This window comes from Periplaneta americana, chromosome 8 (assembly GCF_040183065.1).
Source record: "Periplaneta americana isolate PAMFEO1 chromosome 8, P.americana_PAMFEO1_priV1, whole genome shotgun sequence".
Lineage (NCBI taxonomy): Eukaryota > Metazoa > Arthropoda > Insecta > Blattodea > Blattidae > Periplaneta > Periplaneta americana.
Genome location: NC_091124.1, coordinates 67,591,633 through 67,612,517, shown reverse-complemented (window position 1 = coordinate 67,612,517; position 20,885 = coordinate 67,591,633). Strand labels below are relative to the sequence as shown.

The 20,885-nt window shown below is 36.8% G+C and overlaps 1 protein-coding gene across 9 annotated transcripts in view; it reads right to left on the bottom strand.

The window, feature by feature from the left end:
* milt (trafficking kinesin-binding protein milt) overlaps positions 1 to 20,885 on the bottom strand; it is a 344,681-nt gene that overhangs the window by 45,918 nt on the left and 277,878 nt on the right. The window contains exon 2 of one of the 9 annotated variants that reach the window (XM_069833022.1): positions 19,632 to 19,821. The exons of 5 other annotated variants lie outside the window; for them this stretch is intronic. Coding sequence is in view for 2 of the 4 variants with exons in the window: in XM_069833018.1 (XP_069689119.1) it covers positions 19,632 to 19,875 (244 nt within the window). In the remaining 2 variants the exon portion in view is untranslated. Of the gene's footprint in view, positions 1 to 3,415; positions 3,566 to 9,861; positions 9,904 to 19,631; positions 20,208 to 20,885 lie in introns of those variants that run through there. 3 more of the 9 variants (XM_069833018.1, XM_069833024.1, XM_069833021.1) reach the window with 3 other exon arrangements.

Sequence of the window (20,885 nt, the reverse complement as noted above, 5' to 3'; positions counted from 1 at the left end):
TAATTCACCCCTACAATGCCCTGACATCAAACCAAGTCCTGCAATCTACATGTACAGTTACCCTTAAAAAGAATGAGACGATTCTTGGTCGTCGGACGTTAAAGTTCTACAGCGCGGTTCACTCGATATCGACGTAACGATAAATACCATGAAAAATAATACAAGAATTGTTACAAGGACCACAATAAGGATCACGAAGAAGACAGCTATTTAAGGCCACGATTTCACACCATAGCTCGAGTCACAAAATATCATTGCTTCTCTGTACCGAATGGCAAATGCCTGCTATGAGATCTACATTCTGGACTGGTGCTGTCACTGTCTTGCCTCGGTAGCTCATATAGTAGCGTGTTGGTTCCACTGTATAACCGAAACGTCTCGTGTTCGATCCCAGGTAAAACTTTTTTTTTTTTACTTGAGGTGGAATTAATTTGTTCAGAGTTCCTCGACTGTCTAATTTGTCGAAAAATATGGAATAATTTATGCCCAATTTCTGGGTCTTACAAGTGGGCTGAACCTCGTAAAAAAATAAATCTTACTTGGAAGTTAAAAGTATTCTTCCTCAAACAATAATCATAAGAAACAAAAAGAGACCCGTTAACTTAAAATCTTGTCCACATGCCATCAGCTTCTATTACAGCTCTAAGTCGATCCGGCATAGATGTTACGAGATTGTGGAATAAGTTCTGATCCTCGGCGAGATCTTTCCAGGTGTCAACAACTTGATCCCACAATTCGTCTCGATTTCGAGGGCGTTAGTGGGCATAGGTGACTATCCTTCTCTTTTTCAATTCCGCCCATAAATTTTCGATGACATTCAAATCAGGTGACTTCGGAGGCCAATTAATGATTTCGACCTCGGGTCTCCTTGGAAACCATCTTTGAATGCTTGCAGCATAGTGCACGGGATGGTTATCCTACTGGAACAGCAATGTTCCTTCGGGAAAAAGTTCTCGGGCGGAAGGAAGGAATATATTTTCCAGAATGTGCTCGTAAGTTCCCGCATTAAACCGGCCATCGATGCGTTATATAACGCCAGGTCCATCGTAAGACATCCACCCCCAACACGATATGCTAAAGCGCCCCGATCTTTCACGTCGGTGCACATAGCGCTGGTCATGACGGAGTTGCAATGTAATGATCCTCATGTTCTTAAATACTGCAAGAAGTACTGTGTAATTTATCAAAAATTATGAAAGAGGGAAATAGAATACATTTGAAAAGATAAGTACAAAATTCAGATAAACCTATTCGGAATATTATTAAATGTAATGATCCTCATGTTCTTAAATACTGCAAGAAGTACAGTGCAATTTATCAAAAATTATGAAAAAGGGAAATAGAATACATTTGAATAGAAAAGTACAAAATTCAGATAAACCTATTCGGAATATTATTAAATTTAAACTTGTAGATATCCTAAGAAAGGAAATATTTTTTTCATCAAAAACCAATGATTATAAAGTAGAGGATCCCAAATCTATTGCAAATTCTTTCAACGTCTTATAGTATATAGTTCAGAAATATTATTGACAACTTAAACATTAAAGATTTTGCAAAAGATACTGCAATTGGTTACTCAACAGATGCATTTAATAATTAGTATTAATAATATGTAATTAGTCAATAACTGCAACAGTGCTTTTTCATTCAATCATAACATGAATAAAATTGAATGCACATTAAATTAAACACTATTACAAACACGTAGATAAAATAGTTAAAAATCAACTGAAGGGGTGAGAATGAAATAATCCAAAGCCATACTTTTAACAAAAATTGTTTTGTGCGAGTGCATTTCTTACACATATGGGAAATCTATTAATAAACTATTGTAATAATTACTCAACAAATGACATAGCCTAAGGACTCTAAACCTTTGTAAAAGTTTGTCTATTATTACATATATTTTTAATTTCATTTTAATTGTTAGTTTTTAATATATATACATTTACATTGTATATGTGTGTGTGTATAAATGCATTCATTAGATTAACGTTTATAATATTATAACTTGTAATTTTGTATTGTTTGCGATCATTAAGACTTAATCTCAGGACATTTTAAAACTCTATTTCAACGTTACTTAGCTATTTCAACGTTATTTAGACAAAAAAAAATCGTTGTGTAGACTAAGAATCGAACTCGCACTCTTCTATACAACACGCACAAGTCTTAGCGTCTGAGCTATTGAAACGACATGAAAGCTTTCCTTTCTGTGCGGAGTGTCGATCTAGTCATGAAGGTCCATTGTCGATTTAACTACACGATTTATGTATATATTTGTCTTTTATTTACGTAATATTATCATATTTTTTGCAGTTTTTGAAGTGAATTTCGGAATGATGCTAGTAACAAACCAAATAACCTGAATTTAAATAACTCAATATTCGTTATCTTGTGTATCAGTGCTCTGGTCTCCGATCATGCGCAGTGTCTTACATCTGAGACTTAGGAATATTCAATCGTCTCATCCTTTTCCAGGGAGACTGTACATTGAGTGAACGAGATGAGGCGTTGGACAAAAAGCACCTGATGAGCTGCCCATCACTAACAAAAGAGTTTTATCAGTCGATATTCGGAAGCCAGAAGTAGTTTAGAATTACTGTATAAAATTATTAAATTCCTGCCTATTTAAATAATAATAATAATAATAATAATAATAATAATAATAATAATAATAATAATTCACTTAAGTACACCCTTAAAGAAGGCTATATCGTCAAAGTTGCGAGCTAGGGATTCTGTTGGGGTTTTAAATGAAATTTTTGATAGACAAAGACTGTATTGGGCCAGGATTCCTCGTGCACTTCCATTACCCATGTCAAAATTCCACGATAATGTTTTTATCATCCACGCAACAGCAACACAGGAACTTCCTTATCGTAAAATCTCCCCCAAAATACAAACTTCATGGGATTCCTGCGGCGAATGTTCCACAGGGAAAGTAATGACAAAAAAAGAAGGAATAGGCGCCGACGTTTCAGTATTCAGGGATGGTAAGCAGTCAACGGTATTGAGAATGCGAAGATTCTAAGTAAGAAAAGCGATGCATTTTATATTTATAAAGACGAAGAATTAAAAACAATTTGAAGTATTAATAATTTGTAATTGCACATCTGACAGCTATTGATTATGCATGGGGTGAATGAATGGGGGTTACAGGGTTACTAGAGTGCTCCAACTCCACCTAGAGACACATCTGAAACATGAAATATGGGTCAAGTTTGCATTTTTCTAATCCCTCTCACAATATATTCCATTGAAGTGTCTTGACGTAACATCAATCAATGACGGAGACAGGAGGAAGTGTAAGCTAAAGGCTCTAGGGACTCATCTTAACATCGGCAACATAGCAGCATCCTAATCATGCCAACTACAGGCGCTGCTGGAAGTAGCATTATTGACAACTTACCTGAAGATGCTGGGTTAAGTCTAACGAAGCGAGATGATAGTAGTCCCAACATCTTGGAAGTGTATCTTCCTTCCTAGCTGCGTAGGAATTTAGCTAGTTGGTGGTCCGAATACTGCGAACTGACCAACTGGAACCAGTTCCCACATTTACATGAAGACTACTCCCTAATTTCCGGACAGGCTGGGTCCGATACGTCCAAATGCGTCTACTCCCTCTTCCCCACTAGTCCCGATTTCACACATCTACTACGTGGGGTGAACGACCCCATCTTTATTGATTTCTGGCCCAGTTCAAGTCCTCTGCGCTCAGTTCAGTCTGTGTCCCATACCCATATAGTGTGTTCGCATGATGGACTTGGCACAGATTTCGATTATCTGATCAAGCTTTATCTTGCGCACGGTTATTTCCAACTGATTGCCCTTCAAATGTCACACTAGTAATACTGACGTGAGGCACAAGTATGCGCATGAACTTGGGACAAATACCGATACTTCAAGTAAAACATGGAATAAACATTAGGGTGAACTAGCGCACGACATTCCAACATGGGACCTGTATTCGAATCCCGAAAAAGACAAATCAGAATTTTTTATGAAGGCTGGAATCGAAGTACGCCCGTTTCTGCTGTCGTCATTTACATATTTATTTATTTATTTATTTATTTATTTGTTGTTGAACATAACAGGCAAAGCCCAATTACAATATTCAAGACGAACAAATTAATTTATAAAACATAAACAAGGAAAAGGAAACATACACTTATTAAAAACTGAAACAAAATAGAAATAAGAGAAAGAAAAAAAGAGAAATTGAAATAAGGTGTGAAAGTAGCTTCAAATTAACTAACAACAATATTCTGTAAAATATGATAACAAATAATTCTGTATCTACAGAAATTCATACTGAAAATATCAACATTAGGATGAGGATGCAATTTATTGTATAACTGTAACATTTGGAAAACTGGGAAACCAGAAACTGTTGCAGAAACCAGAGGGAAGCTACTGGGGTCGTATTTAATCACGAGGGAAACCAAATGTTCCAACGACGTTACACCTAACAGAATAGATACAATACAACTGCGTCGATTGACTATACCCATTTTCATGCATTTAAATACGCGAGAAAATAACCAAGAACAAATAAAAATTTCCATTCAAAATAAAACCACCAATATGAAAATTGCATTGCGATGGTTATAAAAAAATTCAAGCATAATTTTTCATAAAAAGGTGTTTGATTGAAAAGCGTGACATCGTGTTCACTTTGTAGTCGGAATGTTCCAGTTCGTACTTGTGTGTGTGTGTGTGTGTGTGTGTGTGTGTGTATAGATTACCTCTCTAGCCAACAAGTCTTTGCTCACTAAAAATATTACTTGAACTCTGCAGAATTTGAATATCGAATCTCAAATATAGAAAACCGATATTTACCTACTTGAATTTCAAAATACAGTTACGACTTTGCGGTGTCTTAAGTGAACTTTTTTTTTTTATTATGTTCGAAATATTTCTAGAAAGGCTTTGAAATCCATGACAGAAACACTGATATTACAGAAAAACAATTCCTAGAACTGTGTTCTAAAATAAAACTCGTATGTGGTTACAAAACATGCAGAGGACCCACCCCCGTATTCGATTCAAATAACGATCGAGACTGAGTGACGTCGTAAGTTTGATTGCTTTCATTCGTAACTGTTCCGACACACAAAAAGCAGAATCTAGGCTCTGGTCTATACAATGAAGGACTGTTGAACGTCTTAAACCTGCATTACTGCATATGGATAACAGGGCTACTATTACAGTGATCTTTGTGCAATATGAAGGAACTTGGACGATAATAATAATAAATAGTCTATGGTTCAAGATGCAGTAACTATAGCTACAAATCGCGAGAATCCGTACTCGATTTCAGGAAGGAACAGAGATTCTTCTTCATTCTACAGGGCATCAACGTCAGTCCTTTGCCTTGTGTTTGTAATGTTTCTTCAAGGATGAATGGTCGGGCGAGGAATACTCTTATTAATTTTACCGACTTCAATTTGTTTCTTATTAATTTTGCTATTCTAATTATTGAGTTAAGATGTTTAAACAGTTACAATTAAAGTCGAGTAATATTTCACTAACAAGTGACTAAGTTTTACTGGAAAAATCATCATAAATTTGTTAATATGTATTTAAATTAAACATGCACAAAAATGTAAACCCATAATTTGATTAAATATTTACAGCGTTATAATGGATCTTTGGTAATATTTTAAGTTGTACGAGAACAGTAAGATATAACTTTTAGATTCATAGTTTCGTCCTTACTCACTATCACATATTACGTGAAACTCCCGCTTCCCCCAATCGGCATTCCACAATTGTTCCATTAATCATACGGTGTTAGGTAGTTCGCATCCTCCTATGGTGCACCAAGGGCAACGCCTTCATGGCGGCCGAAAGAACAAGCAGCTTCAGTGCGTCGCCATGAAATGGGGGCGTTTTCGACTGTGACAAATTGGGCGGCACTACTTAAACAGGATCGAGAAAGAATGGAATACGACCCCACAGTGGACATCCAGTAACAGCAACAAGTGAAGAAATCGTAGAAAAACCCACGAGATGTTGAATGACCGTTGACTGAAAGTACGGGAAATTAGCGAGATTATGCGTATCTCAACTGAACGGGTGCGCCACATCTTAGTCAAAGTCTTGGCCATGTTCAAAGTCTCCGCAAGGTAGGTTCTGCGTTTGTTAACGCGGAACAAAAACGAAGTCCGATGTAAAATTTCGAGGGATTGTCTGGCTAGATTCTAGAAAAATACGCCCGATTTTTTGAGGCAGTTTCTGAACACTGATGAAACTTGGATCTACTACTACATACCACAGACAAAACAGCAGTAGAAACAATGGAATCACAGTGATTCTCTGCCTCCAAAGAAAGCAAAATCTGTTCAATCGGCTGGAAAAGTCATGACGTATTACGGGATTCTAAGGGGAACAATCATAATTGACTATCTAGCAAAAGGGAGAACAATAACCGGAGAATATTATTCAAATCTCCTACAGAAACTGAAAGGAAAAATTCGCGAGAAGAGACCAGGTATGGCCAAGAAGAAAGTGTTCTTTTATCACGACAATGCACCTGCTCACACGTCTGCAATCGCGGTTTATTAACTACACGAACTACGATTAGAATTGTTGCTGCACATCCCCTACTCATCAGATCTCGCACTCTCAAGACTTCTTTCTTTTCCCAGAGCTGAAACTCACTTGGCTAGGGAGAAATTTTCGTCAAATGAAGAGGTTATCGCAGCAGCAGAAGACTTTTTTTTGCAGACCTCGAGAAATCTGTGTACAAGAAGGATTTAGCAGCATTGCAGCACAGGTGGACAAGTGTGTGAGTCTCAGGGGGTATTATATCGAGAAATAAAGATTGTTTTAGAATAATCCTAGTTTAATTTCTGTCAGGCTATGCACGTTTCAAACAACCCTCGTACATACAGCTCAAATACAAATTATGTTGAAAAGATTAAATTTTACGTAAACTTTCAGAACTCAGGTAGGCCCTACGGTAAATGGTAAAAGTAGACTATGATTATGAAAATGATGTAGGAATTTCAAGTACTTTTTATTTAACAGAAATTATAAATTTCCGAGTAATTTTTGAGTACAATTAATCATAGAATCATTTCATTGTAGTCGATTTTAAAGATTATCTTAATTATTATGAACTACCAGTACCAGTAAAAAATAAAGCTCCTTATTAATTCGTTTTTGAAATATCTGGTATCCATACTTATACAAGGAAATGAAAAATATTTTTTCTTATAGTATGTAATATTGAATAAAGAAAAGTTATGTCTCACGTCTTAAAATATTCCCAAATGATCCATAAAACACCGCAAATATTACATTAAATTATCGCTGCAACTTTTTGTGTTATCAGCAATTCAAATAATAACAGATTTGTAAAGATTTGTCCATGCGTTCAAAGTCACCTTAAGAGAACATTACTTGCTTTCAGTCATTTGATGATTCAATGGCCTTGCGCAATGCTGACAAAATGATCAAATAGTTATGCTATTTGTGAATATCTAATGTTGAGTTTGTAATCCTCACAATAGTCGGGAAGGAACGGCCAAACAGCAGAGTTAGAAGTTTGATGATGATGATGATGGTGAAGAAGAAGAAGAAGAAGAAGAAGAAGATGAAGAAGAAGGGAGTGTGTTGGTTGACACTGGTGGAAGCAGTAGTAGGCATAATAAGCTCAATATATTCAGTCTGCTGCAAAGGGCTGCCTATAACAATTAAGTACCTACTTCTGAAGGTTAATCTTCCGTTTCAAGAGTTCTGACACGGTTCAATTTCAACCAGCTAATCACAGATAATTAAGCATAAAACGTATACTAATATATCTATCGTCACGTCAGACTGGTCAAACTGATTACCATTTTTTCGAGCATAATTAGGCACATAATTCAGTAGGCTACTAATCATGTTACGTAAAAGAACACACAACGTCTGTCGTATACAAGCAGGACTGAGCACATCTACAGCCATGTATGATGCATATAATAATTCAAATAATGGACTTAAATTAATAACAAAACATGGTTTGACATAAATTACCTTTCTATCAACGAAAATAAAACCATAATTATTCCATTCTCATTATCTGAAAAATGTAACAAACCTCCTACATCTATATTAAGTATTAAATTACATAATTCTGATCGTTGTCTTATATACAGTGTAAATGTCCGATTGTTAAGGATTCCTCCGAAGTTAAGTATTTAGGGATAATCTTCGACAATAATTTAAAATGGAACCAACACATTAATTACCTTTGTAATAAATTACGTAAATAATATACTATATTGTTCAAATTGTAAAATGTATTGTTAAACTATTATTTTGTTTTATTGAGGAATTACATATCAATAATATTTAAGGAGAAAAATTCGCTCCGGCGCCGAGGATCGAACCCGGGTCCTTGGTTCTACGTACCAAGCGCTCTGACCACTGAGCTACGCCGAATTCAATCTACAGCACCGGATCGAACTCTCCTCCTTCAATGTTTCCCTTTGTGGCCTGACTCCAGACTCGAACTCGATGGAGTCTTACACATAAGAATAGTATGTGAAAAACTGACGCACTAGAATATATATTAATATAATAATCTTTAACATGTGTATCATCTTAATAACTACCAAAAAATTGAACTACTATATTAATTTCGTATTCAGTAAGTAAAAATGTAAAATTACATTAACTTCTGTTATTAATGCTTAAATTGTGAGTCTTAAGCAAATTTATATTAGAAATAATCTCATCGATATGTACATGATTAGAAACAGCATACATTGGAGAAAATAGATTACTATTATGTTTATAATATTCAATGCAGAACTTTCAACTATCGTTTAAACTTTAAGTTACCTACCGAAAATTGCAGATTTTATTTTGTAATCAGTCATTTCTTATATTAGCGAAATACCGTATGCTCTAAAGATTTTATTTATTCGGAAATGCGCATATTCGATACTCGAATAATTACGCGGAGTTACATTCTAAATTCGAGTAGCAAATACTACAGCCTGGAAAGTGGGGGGGGGGGTAGGAGATTGAAACAAAACAAATCCAAGAATTAACTTACTGTACACATAAACAGAAGAACAAGGATATTACAGGTTTGATGAAATAAATAAACAAGGAAACAAATAAATTCGCTTTACAAATTACAAGACATTCACAAAAAGAGTTCCTGGCCATGTAACATGGTATGACGCAACTCCACTTTTTGACGCGTCCCATTTCACAATAAGGGAAGATTTTTTGACTTCGTTTCAGAGAAACAATCCCGTGTGCTTTGGATTTTAGAACACACTACTATTAAAGCTAAAACGGAGCATATAAGTTTTACAAATCGCATATAGCTAAATATAGGCTAAGATTTAACTTAAGCAGAATATTATAACAGGATCATTAACAATCGAATTACTGAAAACCCCACAGGGATCGTTATCACATTAGGAAATTAAATACCTGAAGTTAACATTGGCTTAAACCGGTCAATATACGTACAAAGATCCACTGATTTCATGTACTATAAAATCTTCCTTTATACCACGCTTGGCAAAGGAAAGCAGAACGCTCTGTAAACAAATACGAAACATGGCAAACGCCGCAACGTCCGAAATTTTGCTGCAGGTTGAAATAAGAGGTTCGCTCTGGAGAGCTCAATGACAGTATTCGCATCTCAAGCTGGCACTGCCCGCCTCATTAGCACTTTAAGATCTGATTATCATTCTGCAACATGCAACGTGTTCTTATCACTGGTAATTCGGCCATTACGTCCGCCCCTTTTCCCTTGAGTATAATATATGACATATGGACACGACACCATCGGACCCCGAACTTTTCGCGACTCATGCACCACAGATGGTATTTGCACAATCTTACCTCGGAGATATAAGATCGCCACAATGGCGAGTATCACAACACGCGCACGCCTATGGCTCTGTTACTCTTGACACTGAGGGTTGTGGCGCTATCCGGTATCGATCCGGCGGCGCGCACCCTCAACACCCCACCAGCCCGGCACGGCGCTCGTGAGTCAGTGCAAAAGCACTTGCACCAAAGGCGCCGGGCTCTCATCCCAAGACGCCACGTGCGGTAAGTGCATTTCTGGTGAGAGCACAATCGAATTTGATAATGGAATTTGTGGTTAAAGCAGATTTTCTTACGAATATTACCGCTTCTTCTACAGCTTCCCATTATCTCATCACAAAGGCTAGGAGAGAGGTAAATATGGGACAAAAGCAAACTGCGTTCTTATGTCTTTGCATGGGTCGCGGAGACAGTATCTCTATTGAGTCTGATGTCACATATCGCATTATGGATATACAGAGTGTTAAAAAAAAGTATCCAATATTTTAGGAGGTGATAGTAGGCCTATGCATCAAAACAAGAAAAAAGTCTAATAAACATTGGTCCTACAACACATACTTTCTGAGATCTGAACTCTTGTTCATCAGAGGTGCTCAATGTGACGTCCATTTATGGCAATGTATTTTTCTCTCCTACAATACAGCAGGATACCAGATAATCATACCGTAGTTGACATCCCTGGCATGGAATACTGAAAAGAAAAGTGAGGAGGGTTCAGCAGAGATGGTGTTGTGAATTTTCGTAATCAGCATGTGTGGACTGATGAAAATTCTCATACACTTGAAGAAACAAGGCATCAGCACCGATTCTCAATCAACGTACGGACAGGCGTTCTTGGCGATAGATTAAGGGCCATACGTGCTACCACCGAGATTAATTGGGGCTCGTTATCAGGACTTTCTTATTAACGTATTGCCTACTTTGCTGGAGTATGTGTCATGTCAGAAAATACTGCAGATGTGGTTCATGCATGATGACACAACACATTTTTTCTCAAAAAGAGCGTGAACACCTGACGCTGACATTTCAGGTTATCAAGAACAACCAGGTCAATTTAAAAGAGTGCGTGATTCCTTACGCCGAAGAGCAGAGGAATGCATTAACATGAATGGACGTCATATTGAGCATCTCCTATGAACAAGTGTTCAGATCTCAGAAAGTACCTGTTGTAGGACCCATGTTTATTAGACATTTTTTCTTGTTTTGATGCATACTAGCACTTCCTAAAATACTGGATACTTTTTTTAACACCCTGTATAGATCCAATGACGTAATTTGGGAGGAGAAAAAAACCGAAAAGAGAATGGAATCTATTTAATACGAAGACTGAGGCATAAGTAATGACAACTTTTTTGTGAGAATTCGGTCACGATTAAAAATTTTGAAATACGCAAATGAAAGGACAGAGTATGTGTAGCCTATTGTTAAGGTAGGATAGAGATCAAACATAAGCGACACAGCATAATGTTACTTGAAAGGGGAGTAAGCCTATGTGTACTAAAGTAAGACAGGTTAGGGTAGAGATCGAACATCCATAAACGACACAGCATTATGCTACTACACATTAGTCCAGATTTTCCTCTAGTTCAGTATTTCCTGTTTCGTCAATTCAAAAACTGGAAACTGGTATAAGTTTCTAACTGTTACAGCGCCGGTGATTCTATATCTCACTATTCCCCTTAAAAATAAAGCGTCGAAATTGTAAATCACTTTTCCTTCTTTCTATGTTATCTGTGGATGTTCCATGATCTTCGTTACACCAGGATGATGATGGGAATTATTATCGAGACATTTTGGAATTCTTGTAGGGTAAACGGAAGTGCCCCATTAAAAATTATCTCAAGACACCGTCTTTGTCTACTTTAAATTCTATATGTATGCGCCGGAAACTGAAACCAAGTCTTTAATGTCAGAAGCCAACAAACTAACCATTCAGTTAACCGTGCGCTCTTGGTGTGCTTTATCGAGAAATAGTAAATTACTCTATGGCCACCTGCCCCAATACTGACTTTGTTTAGTTGTCGCTTAACTTTCCGGATTCTGAACCTTGGTCTACAACGTGGACAGCCCACACTCAAGCCGTTCGGCTAACGGTATGTCGAATGAGATTTACAGGACGATAAAGATATTGGTGATGAAACCAGGTACCTATAAAGATTCCTACCGGATTAGCAGGTATGCAGATCAATCCAGTGTCCCCTTAACAACGACCACACATTAGTTAAGTAGTACGCAGAAGTCGTCATCCTCCTTGTATCCTACATCTCCTTGTCCAGTTCCATCTCAATTCCGCTTTTCTGAATTCCAAGGCGTAGTTTGACATACGTACTTCAGTATATTATTTTATATAATAATAATAATAATAATAATAATAATAATAATAATAATAATAATTCTCTCCATTTAAACAAATGAAGGGTTTAGAACCATAGTGGGCCAAGCGCCATTTACTAAAACCGTAGAAAACAAGGGTTAAATTGAAGTTATTACCATAATTAAATGTAAACATACAGCAAGTAATATAAAGTATACACATTAAAACTAAATGATATATCAATCTTCATTAAACTATGGTATTCACTTAACTTTAACCCTTGCTTTCTCCGTTTTTGATAAATGGCGCTTGGCCCACTATGGCTCTGAACCCTTCAAATTAGTCTGTTCATCTCTATTTTGGACGACCCAACTATTACTCGCCATTTGGATTGCAATTAATTGCGTGTTGTAATCTGCACTGCCGAATTTCGATACCGTACTTAGTTCTACAAACGAAAATTCTTTCTTTCATAGGTAACGGTACATTTTTTTATTTAGTAACTAGCCATACCAGTGCACGTCTGAAACCAGTAATAGAGAAGAGAGATTATATTAGATCTATATTAATTTCTATCATATAAAACGGCAGTCAGACTAATGAAATGCCACGTCTTTTCTTAAGAATAATGTTCAGAACCTTACGCGAAAATTGTAAACTGCAGATATAGACTTCATAAAACTTGCAGTTACTTAAGGATTAATTAAAGCACCACAATTGTGGAATACCAGGCAAAACTTTAATGCACAACTGGAATTTTACCATTAGACAAACTGGCGCCTTCGGTCATTTGTGATGCAGAAAGTTGTTCCTAGTTCCTCACTTCACTGTGAAGTTTACTAAAGTTGAGTCGTATTTTAGAACACAACATTAAGTATTTACACAGTTTTAAACTATTTACAAAGATATGCACATGTATACCGAACACGAAAGTACAAAATGGAACATTGATTCTAATGTATCTCGTCTTTCTTTGTTCTCAAGGATTGATCTTTCAATCTTCCCCCTCGCTCACTCATATGACGATTTTCAGCAGATACTGTTAGTGTGCAGTCTACTAGTTTCCAATTCCTGAATCAACGAAACGAAGTATTCTATAGACGAGAGGGAAATGAGGGATAGAGTGGCTACGAGTACTGTGTTGACACAATGAGGAAGATCAAAATAATTCACTGGGAATTCTCATGTAAAATGTCTGCTACTAGTAATACAGTGACATCATATTTTCGGACAGTATTGCACATTATCCTGCAGCTATATCACATTAAAGGACAAATATCGCTTTGGAGACAAGCAATCAGTTCGTGTGTTGATAGATTTTTCCGCTGTAATCTATTACATTTTATATACATCTTCCTAAACACTCGTTCTTTAAATACCATCTTAAAGCCCTCAGTGGCGCGCGGTTAAGGAGTAAAGCTGCAAGGCGAAACGCTGCGGGTTCGATTCCCGATGAGATCATGGATTTTCATTGATGTAATACTTCGGACTGCACCATGGCCCTGATATTTACTCAGCTCTAATAGAAATGAGTACCAGAGGTATTTTCTTCCGGTAAAGGCGGCGGACACGTAGAACTGACATCCCTATTGCAATTAATGCCGATTAACTACACAGGTGGGAGCTTTAACCTTCCGCCACCCTGTGGACTCTTCATGTCCTGTAATGGCGATGACGTTTTAAAGACCTCAACAAACGATGAGTCTTCAGACACTATATGACAACAGTTCCGACAACGCGTTGCTTCCGATTTAGTCGTCTCAAAGACTGAACGTAAGTAAAAAGACTCTGTAATCATGGAGCAATTCCACAGAAAAAAATTGCAATTAGACAAACCTTGTGATACAAAATAGTTATACTGTACTAGTAGGACAATCGCTAAACGATATGATTCAATGCATATACTGGTATGTCTAGCGTGATTTTGTAAGATTTACGATGGTATTTGACTCCAGTAAGAGTCTGCATTCATGATGAGCAAAGCGAATGATTTGGACTTTTGTTCCCCTTCAATTCTCAATTCATCTCAGCTCCGTTTGCACTATCAACTTCTAGTCTCCAGGAAAAAGCGCGTAAATTAAAACAATTCAATAAGAGAGATACTTTTTTACAGAATAGACTATAGGAAATTGAGCATTGAAAATACGTTCACAATTATACGCTGATAATACTTTCAATTAAATAAATACATCTAAAACATAATTAAAATACCTTAATTGTTTATTTAACTGATGACGTAATTGAATACACATTGATTTTTGATCCGTTCCGATATGTCAGATACTTCTTTGAAAGCTGTCCGATCGAGTTCCTGGGATTAAAGGAAATGAAAGCGCCCGAAAAGCAAGGTTGGAATATAATGGACTACTGAATTTCCTGACAACGAACACATCACATTGTGAAATACAAGAGGGAACAAGTATCACGCTTATACAGGGTGATTCAAAAGGTTGCACACAAACTTAAGGAGCTTATAAAGGGGTCGAAATACAACTTTAGAATAGGAACTTATGGTCTAGGAAGTAATCCTGGGTCAGTGCACTATCAACTTCTAGTTTGCAAGCCTGGGAATGTCAGGAACTACATAATGAACAATCACACATTTAAGTTAAGCAAAGATAATGTTTACTAAACACTATTTTTTTTTACAAAAGTTACTTAAATAGGCGACCACCACATTCAATAGAGGCACAACGTCTTCGTAGGAAATTCTGGCGCACTCTACCAAGTACATCACGCATCTCACGAACCTCATCAAATGCTGCAAGTGTCTCGTACATGAGGCTTTTGATTTGCCCCCAGAAGAAGAAATCAAGAGGCATCAGACCAGAGGAGCGGAGTGGCCAATCAATTGAATCTTCCCTTCCGATCCAACGTCCGGAATATATGTCATTTAGTATGTCACGTAATTGAAGAGAAAAGTGTGCAGGTGCTCCGTCTAGTTGCATCCATCCACATCTGACGACGCACGATAAGTGGCACATTTTCTAACAGTTCTGGAAGAATGTCTAGTATGAAGACATTGTACTTCATCCCATTCAAACATTCAGAGGAACGCCTTCATCATTTCATAGTGAATCGAACCAAGTGCCTCATTGCAAAGTAAGCTTACATCTGCAATATAGTTCCTGACATTCCCAAGCGTGCACTGACTCAGGATTACTTCCTAGGCCATAATTTCCTACTCGAAAGCAGTTGTATTTCGACGCTCTATAAGCTTCTTAAGTTTGTGCGCAACCTTTTGAATCATCCTATATATTGCAGCACATCTTTATCCCAACGGCTAGACAGCCGGCTATCCACGCTGGTAACCCGAGATCTAATTGCGGCCGAACCATGTGGAATTTTAGTGGATAAAGATGATTCATGGTGATAGGTTTTTATGGAGTACTTCCGTTTCTCCTGCCAGCATTCTACCATTTCTGGATTAATCAACCATCATGCGGTCATATGTGGTTTGTTCCCCACAGTGCACCAAGGGCAACACTAAAAGTAACTATACATCCGACGCGTCACTCCTAGATGGCAACGTCGATGAATGCAGATTCTGAAATAGACCTATTCTTTTTTTCAAAGTACAAAAAAAGGATATTGAATCATGTGCAATACTACAGTTTAGGGTTGATCCGGATGATTATTACGAATAAATGAGGTTCCATAACTTAAACTGTAAGTAGAATGTAACACAAAAGTTATGTTTAAAATTTTTATAACATTCTCTTCTATATGAAATAAATAATTTATAATGTAAATTGAACACTAGAGATATTACCTAGTATTTTCTCTGTAGAAGTTATATTTAGAAAGGAAAAACAAATTTGACCACACTACTGGAAATAAAATATTTTCTAAATCGATCTGAGTTGTGGTATGAATAAAACAAATAATTATAATATCGGAGTATGTATGTATGTATGTATGTATGTATGTATGTATGTATGTATGTATGTATGTATGTATGTATGTATGTATGTATGTAATGATTTAGACGTTCTGAAAGCAGTGGCAAAATAGAAAAATAAGTTTCTTAAAGGACTTTCGAGTTACTTGTGGGCAGGTAAAATTGTAAGGATGATTACGTACAGTATTATATAACTGTATTTGTTTCGACGATAGTTTGTTAGTATATATACATAACTTTCTTCCATTCTTATTTATTATAAACACTAATATGCATTTTAAATAATGCCGGTATGTGTTTTTCTCATGATAAAATATTTAAATAACCTATTTAAAAATAAACGTAGGTAGTTTTCGCTATTTCTGCACACCCTAAAGTACAGAAGCCTACATGGAATCGGTTTCCTGTTTCATACTGCATCATCTTCTGCGAGTTTTGTACCTGATATTCAGTAAATATTTTACTGTGAATACTTCTAAGAACCATCTGTAATCCGTTTTCAAACTGCGCTGTATATTCCAGACTATTGCACCTTACATCGTCAGACAGTAGGTCTGTGCGTCCTTCTGTCGGACAATTCCCTTGGATACAGGATCAATACTGAAGTATTGCGCTCGAGTAAATCTCATAACTGCGTCATTGAAACCTCCACAAGCCACGATGGGAGGCGGGGGTTAATTCGCTTTAAACCTGACAAGTTCATGTCAATCAATATTTACCAGGGATGATTAAACAAATCTTCCTATTATCCAAGCAAATAGTAAAAACACATAAGGAGACATTCTACAAACCCCAACAAAGCTTTTAAAATCACAATGCTGTTTGGACTTTTGCCTCGCTGCCACAAGAATTCAACATCAAGTGCAAGCTGAAGGAAGACTTTGTTCTCATGCAATGAACAGTGGACGAACTCTTTTGGGATAAATTTGTACTCTGTATGAATAATGTATGTGGTAAATTTAAATAACATTACATATACGATTATGTAAATAAAGCGATCTAAACAAAATCAATACAAAATATTACAACTAAATAATTATTAGAAGAAAAAAATAAGAAATAGCTAAAATAAAGATAAAACGAGTGACTGAACAAATAAAAGGAGATTGTTTTATAAACAAAGAGGAGATGCAAAGAATACTAAAGATGCAAAATAAATCTCTGCACTATCCATGTAAATATGCTTACGACTAAAATAAGTAATATAGGCCTAACAATGCAATTAACGTTTCTTCTAATCCAAATTCGCGTCCTAATTGAGGCGGAAAGCATTTACGCAGAGCACTACTTTAGAGGATAAATAAATTGGGCCTCGTGCCAAATGATCGCTACGGAAACCACGAAAGCATCTCGTGAATTGCGAAATAACTAAATGAACTCTGGTATAGTCCTGCAAGTACAGCGTGAGATTACGCAGAAAATCTATCCAATTATGCAATAAAATCACATTAATAAGTTATAATGCTTAATTTATAATTTTATAAATTTATATTACGTCCATTTCCATAGCTCAAGTGGTGGCGCTGCTGGTTAAAAATCTTGTGAATTGAAGTTAGATTTCCAGTAGAGGTGGGTGGGTGTGTGGATATGTGCCCGTTACCTTATGTTTATCCTGTATTATCATAAGTGCTTTTGTAATTAATTTTAGTTACTGCTTAATTTCTTTTTCAGCCATTCTTACCACAAGATCACGAGTTTCGCTACCGCCTATGTCTAGAATTGGTTTACGACCATCAATGAGGGCAGAACCGGCTTAGAAGCTCAAATCTTTGAGTAGATTATGATACTAATGATGGAAATTTTATAATTATATAATTTTGAGTTTACTATCTTGTAATTCCACGATCTATAAATTAAGACGTAATTAATTAGGATCGTATAATTTCAAAATGTAATTATAGTTTATTGCTTCGAAACTGCAATCTACAAGGAAAGGAAACTGCTTGTAATCTGAAGAGATCAACAAACCTAATGCTTAATGTGGATGGTAAGTTTAATGTGATAGACATCAAACCAATGAATTTACTAATTGTTTTGAGGTTTCACTTTACAATGAAAGTCATTAAATGTGAGGTGCAAACGGTCTGGGATGTGGAAGAACAAGAATGGATGTTACACCATGAAAATGCGCTGCACACAATTCGCTCACTGTAATCAACTTGCTGACAAAAATATGACCACTGTAACCTACACTACCTACTCGCCTGACCAGACCCACTGCAACTTCTACTTATTCCCTAAAATGACACTCAAGTTGAAAGGACGGCGTTATGATTTCATTACAGAGATACAAACTGAATCACAGGTGCTGGACACGCTGACGCCGAAAGACTTTAACGAGGGCTTTCAAAAATAGGAAAATTGCTGAAACTGTTGTATACAAGCCCAATGTGACTACTTTGAAATTATTAATGTTTTACAAGAAAATTCTAGGATATTTTAGGTAGAATCTGGTAGGCTACTATCTTTTGTTGTACTATCGTCTTTATATCGTAGATATGTAGGCCTAACAGATAAGTAACATTTCAAGCATTTACTGTAGGAGCTCCCTTCTGTCCAGTAATACGTATTCCGCCAAGAAGTTATAAATGATGCAACGTCCTCTCGCCCATTACGGATTTGCACAGGGTGGGAATGGAGCTACCATCTCAAATGAGACATGTGCCAGATATATATTTTTAGGGTCTACATAGAAATACGTCTTTACTTTTCAACTAAATATTTTCAATGTATGACTTTTGCACATGATCCAGAATGATATGTGCAGCATACTAACATAAATTCTGCATATAGACCCGGGCTCTACTGAAATGCTAATATAAATAACAAAGCCCTGCGATAATTGCAGAATCGCGAGTTAATAAGTTCCTGTTGTTTTCTTGAAAAGTAAACTGAACTGATAGGCTATTCAAATATCAGTGCACGTAACTATACAAATATTCGGGGAAAATATGCTGCACAACCAATAATTTATACTCGCTCAAAATTTAATATTTCATTATATGTAAGAATCGAAACCACGGTCTTCTTGTGAAATTTCGTAATCAAATAAATCAAACTGACAACGCCGATGGCTCGAGGGTTTTTAATTAATTGTTTAGAATTTATTTCAATTTAATCTGAATATTTACAGAATATTGTTACTGCAGTTGAAATTTTTCTTACTAATTCGCAGATTTTAAAATGTATTCTCTCCAGTTCTAATTATAGTATGGCATTATCCTTTCACACATAACTTGAAAATTAATTTCTAATGGTGCGATAAAGTAACAGCCTACTTTTCGAATAGCTAGGTCTATACTAGAGCTCTAATAGTGAAAATTTTAGGCACACAAACATTATATTCAGCGAAAACTTTGCACATGAGACGACAACATTGCTTGCTACTTGCAATGTTCGCTGAGTGCAATAGTATTAGTTCCGGAAGTATAGCTTTGAATGAACCTCTACTAGCTGATATTCTACAATTATTGACAAATTCAAAGTCAAATAGACATCAAAAAGAGAGACAGATACACATGGTAGAGACACAGTGTACTGTCGTTGCAGTGTTTCTCTACTGCTTACCTTCAAGAATGAGATCGTCGTCAAGCGAATTGGGACCTGTTGAATCGCACCCTCCGTGGAGGGGCACCCCCGGGAGTTCATCATCATATTCATACGGATCTTCCTCTTCCTCACCTCCCACCCCTGTCTCCTCCTCTTCCTCCTCATCATCCGGTGACAAGTCCAGGTCGTCTTCCTGAAGGGAGTATTCCTGCTGGTCAATGGGGTACATCGTGACTGAGCATCCAAGATGGCAGTACGTCATCTTATTTGGTCAGATACGTCTAGGATTCGAACTGATAATCCGCGTCTATTCACCAACTTCTACACTCCCTTACTACAAAAGTCACTAACCCATACCTGAGATGACCCTTCCCACAACTATTGATATAGCACTACGACCCAGAAGACGATTTTATGCCTTGAAACATGAAGATGTCCAAACTTCTACTGTGATTCAAAATTGAGAGACAAAAGAACGCACATTCATTGCAGAAAACGAAGAAAATCCAAACACCAGAATTCTCTTGATGATATGAACCCAAGCAACTGATCACGTGCCATCACGTAATTTAGACTACAATTCCAAGAAAGACTAAAAAATAAATCATCGATAAGAATGCCGATAACAAGTTGCTTCATCACTTCAACGAACAATGAAACGACAACCATTATAAAATGATTTTTCGCTCATTTTCCATTAGACTCATCCCTCTCTACACAAATTCATTAATACAGCAACCGACTACTGAGCCTCAGTACGCAATGTCCACTCATCAGCCGCCATATCCTGTCCACCAGCAACTCCTTGAAGCACAATCAACCTTCTGCTTCTCAGCAAATCACTCAACTGATGTACAGACCGACTCGCAAATCTTATCTACCTGTGAACACCACCGCCTCAAGGCTCCAAACCGACGTAGTGTCATCTGATTGAGTAAGCGGTTAACATACGTTTCGCATAAAACCTTCTGTACACAAGCACGTAAAGAGCCTGGCCACAAATTATAACCACTTGTGTGGGTATATTTTGCATACACAATGTCATGTTTGGTTTGTATATCTATCTCTGTCTTCATTACTTTCCATCTCATCATTTACTTCCCAGTCCCCTTGTGCACGTCGCCAACCAGTGACTGGATAATAAAACGGAGAACGGTCGGAATAATCCGGGAAAAAACAACTGCGACCTTGTCCACCACAAGTATCACTATGGATTTTTCAGACTTCAACGGGACTTGAACCCGGATCGCCTGCGTGACAGACTGATTGCCT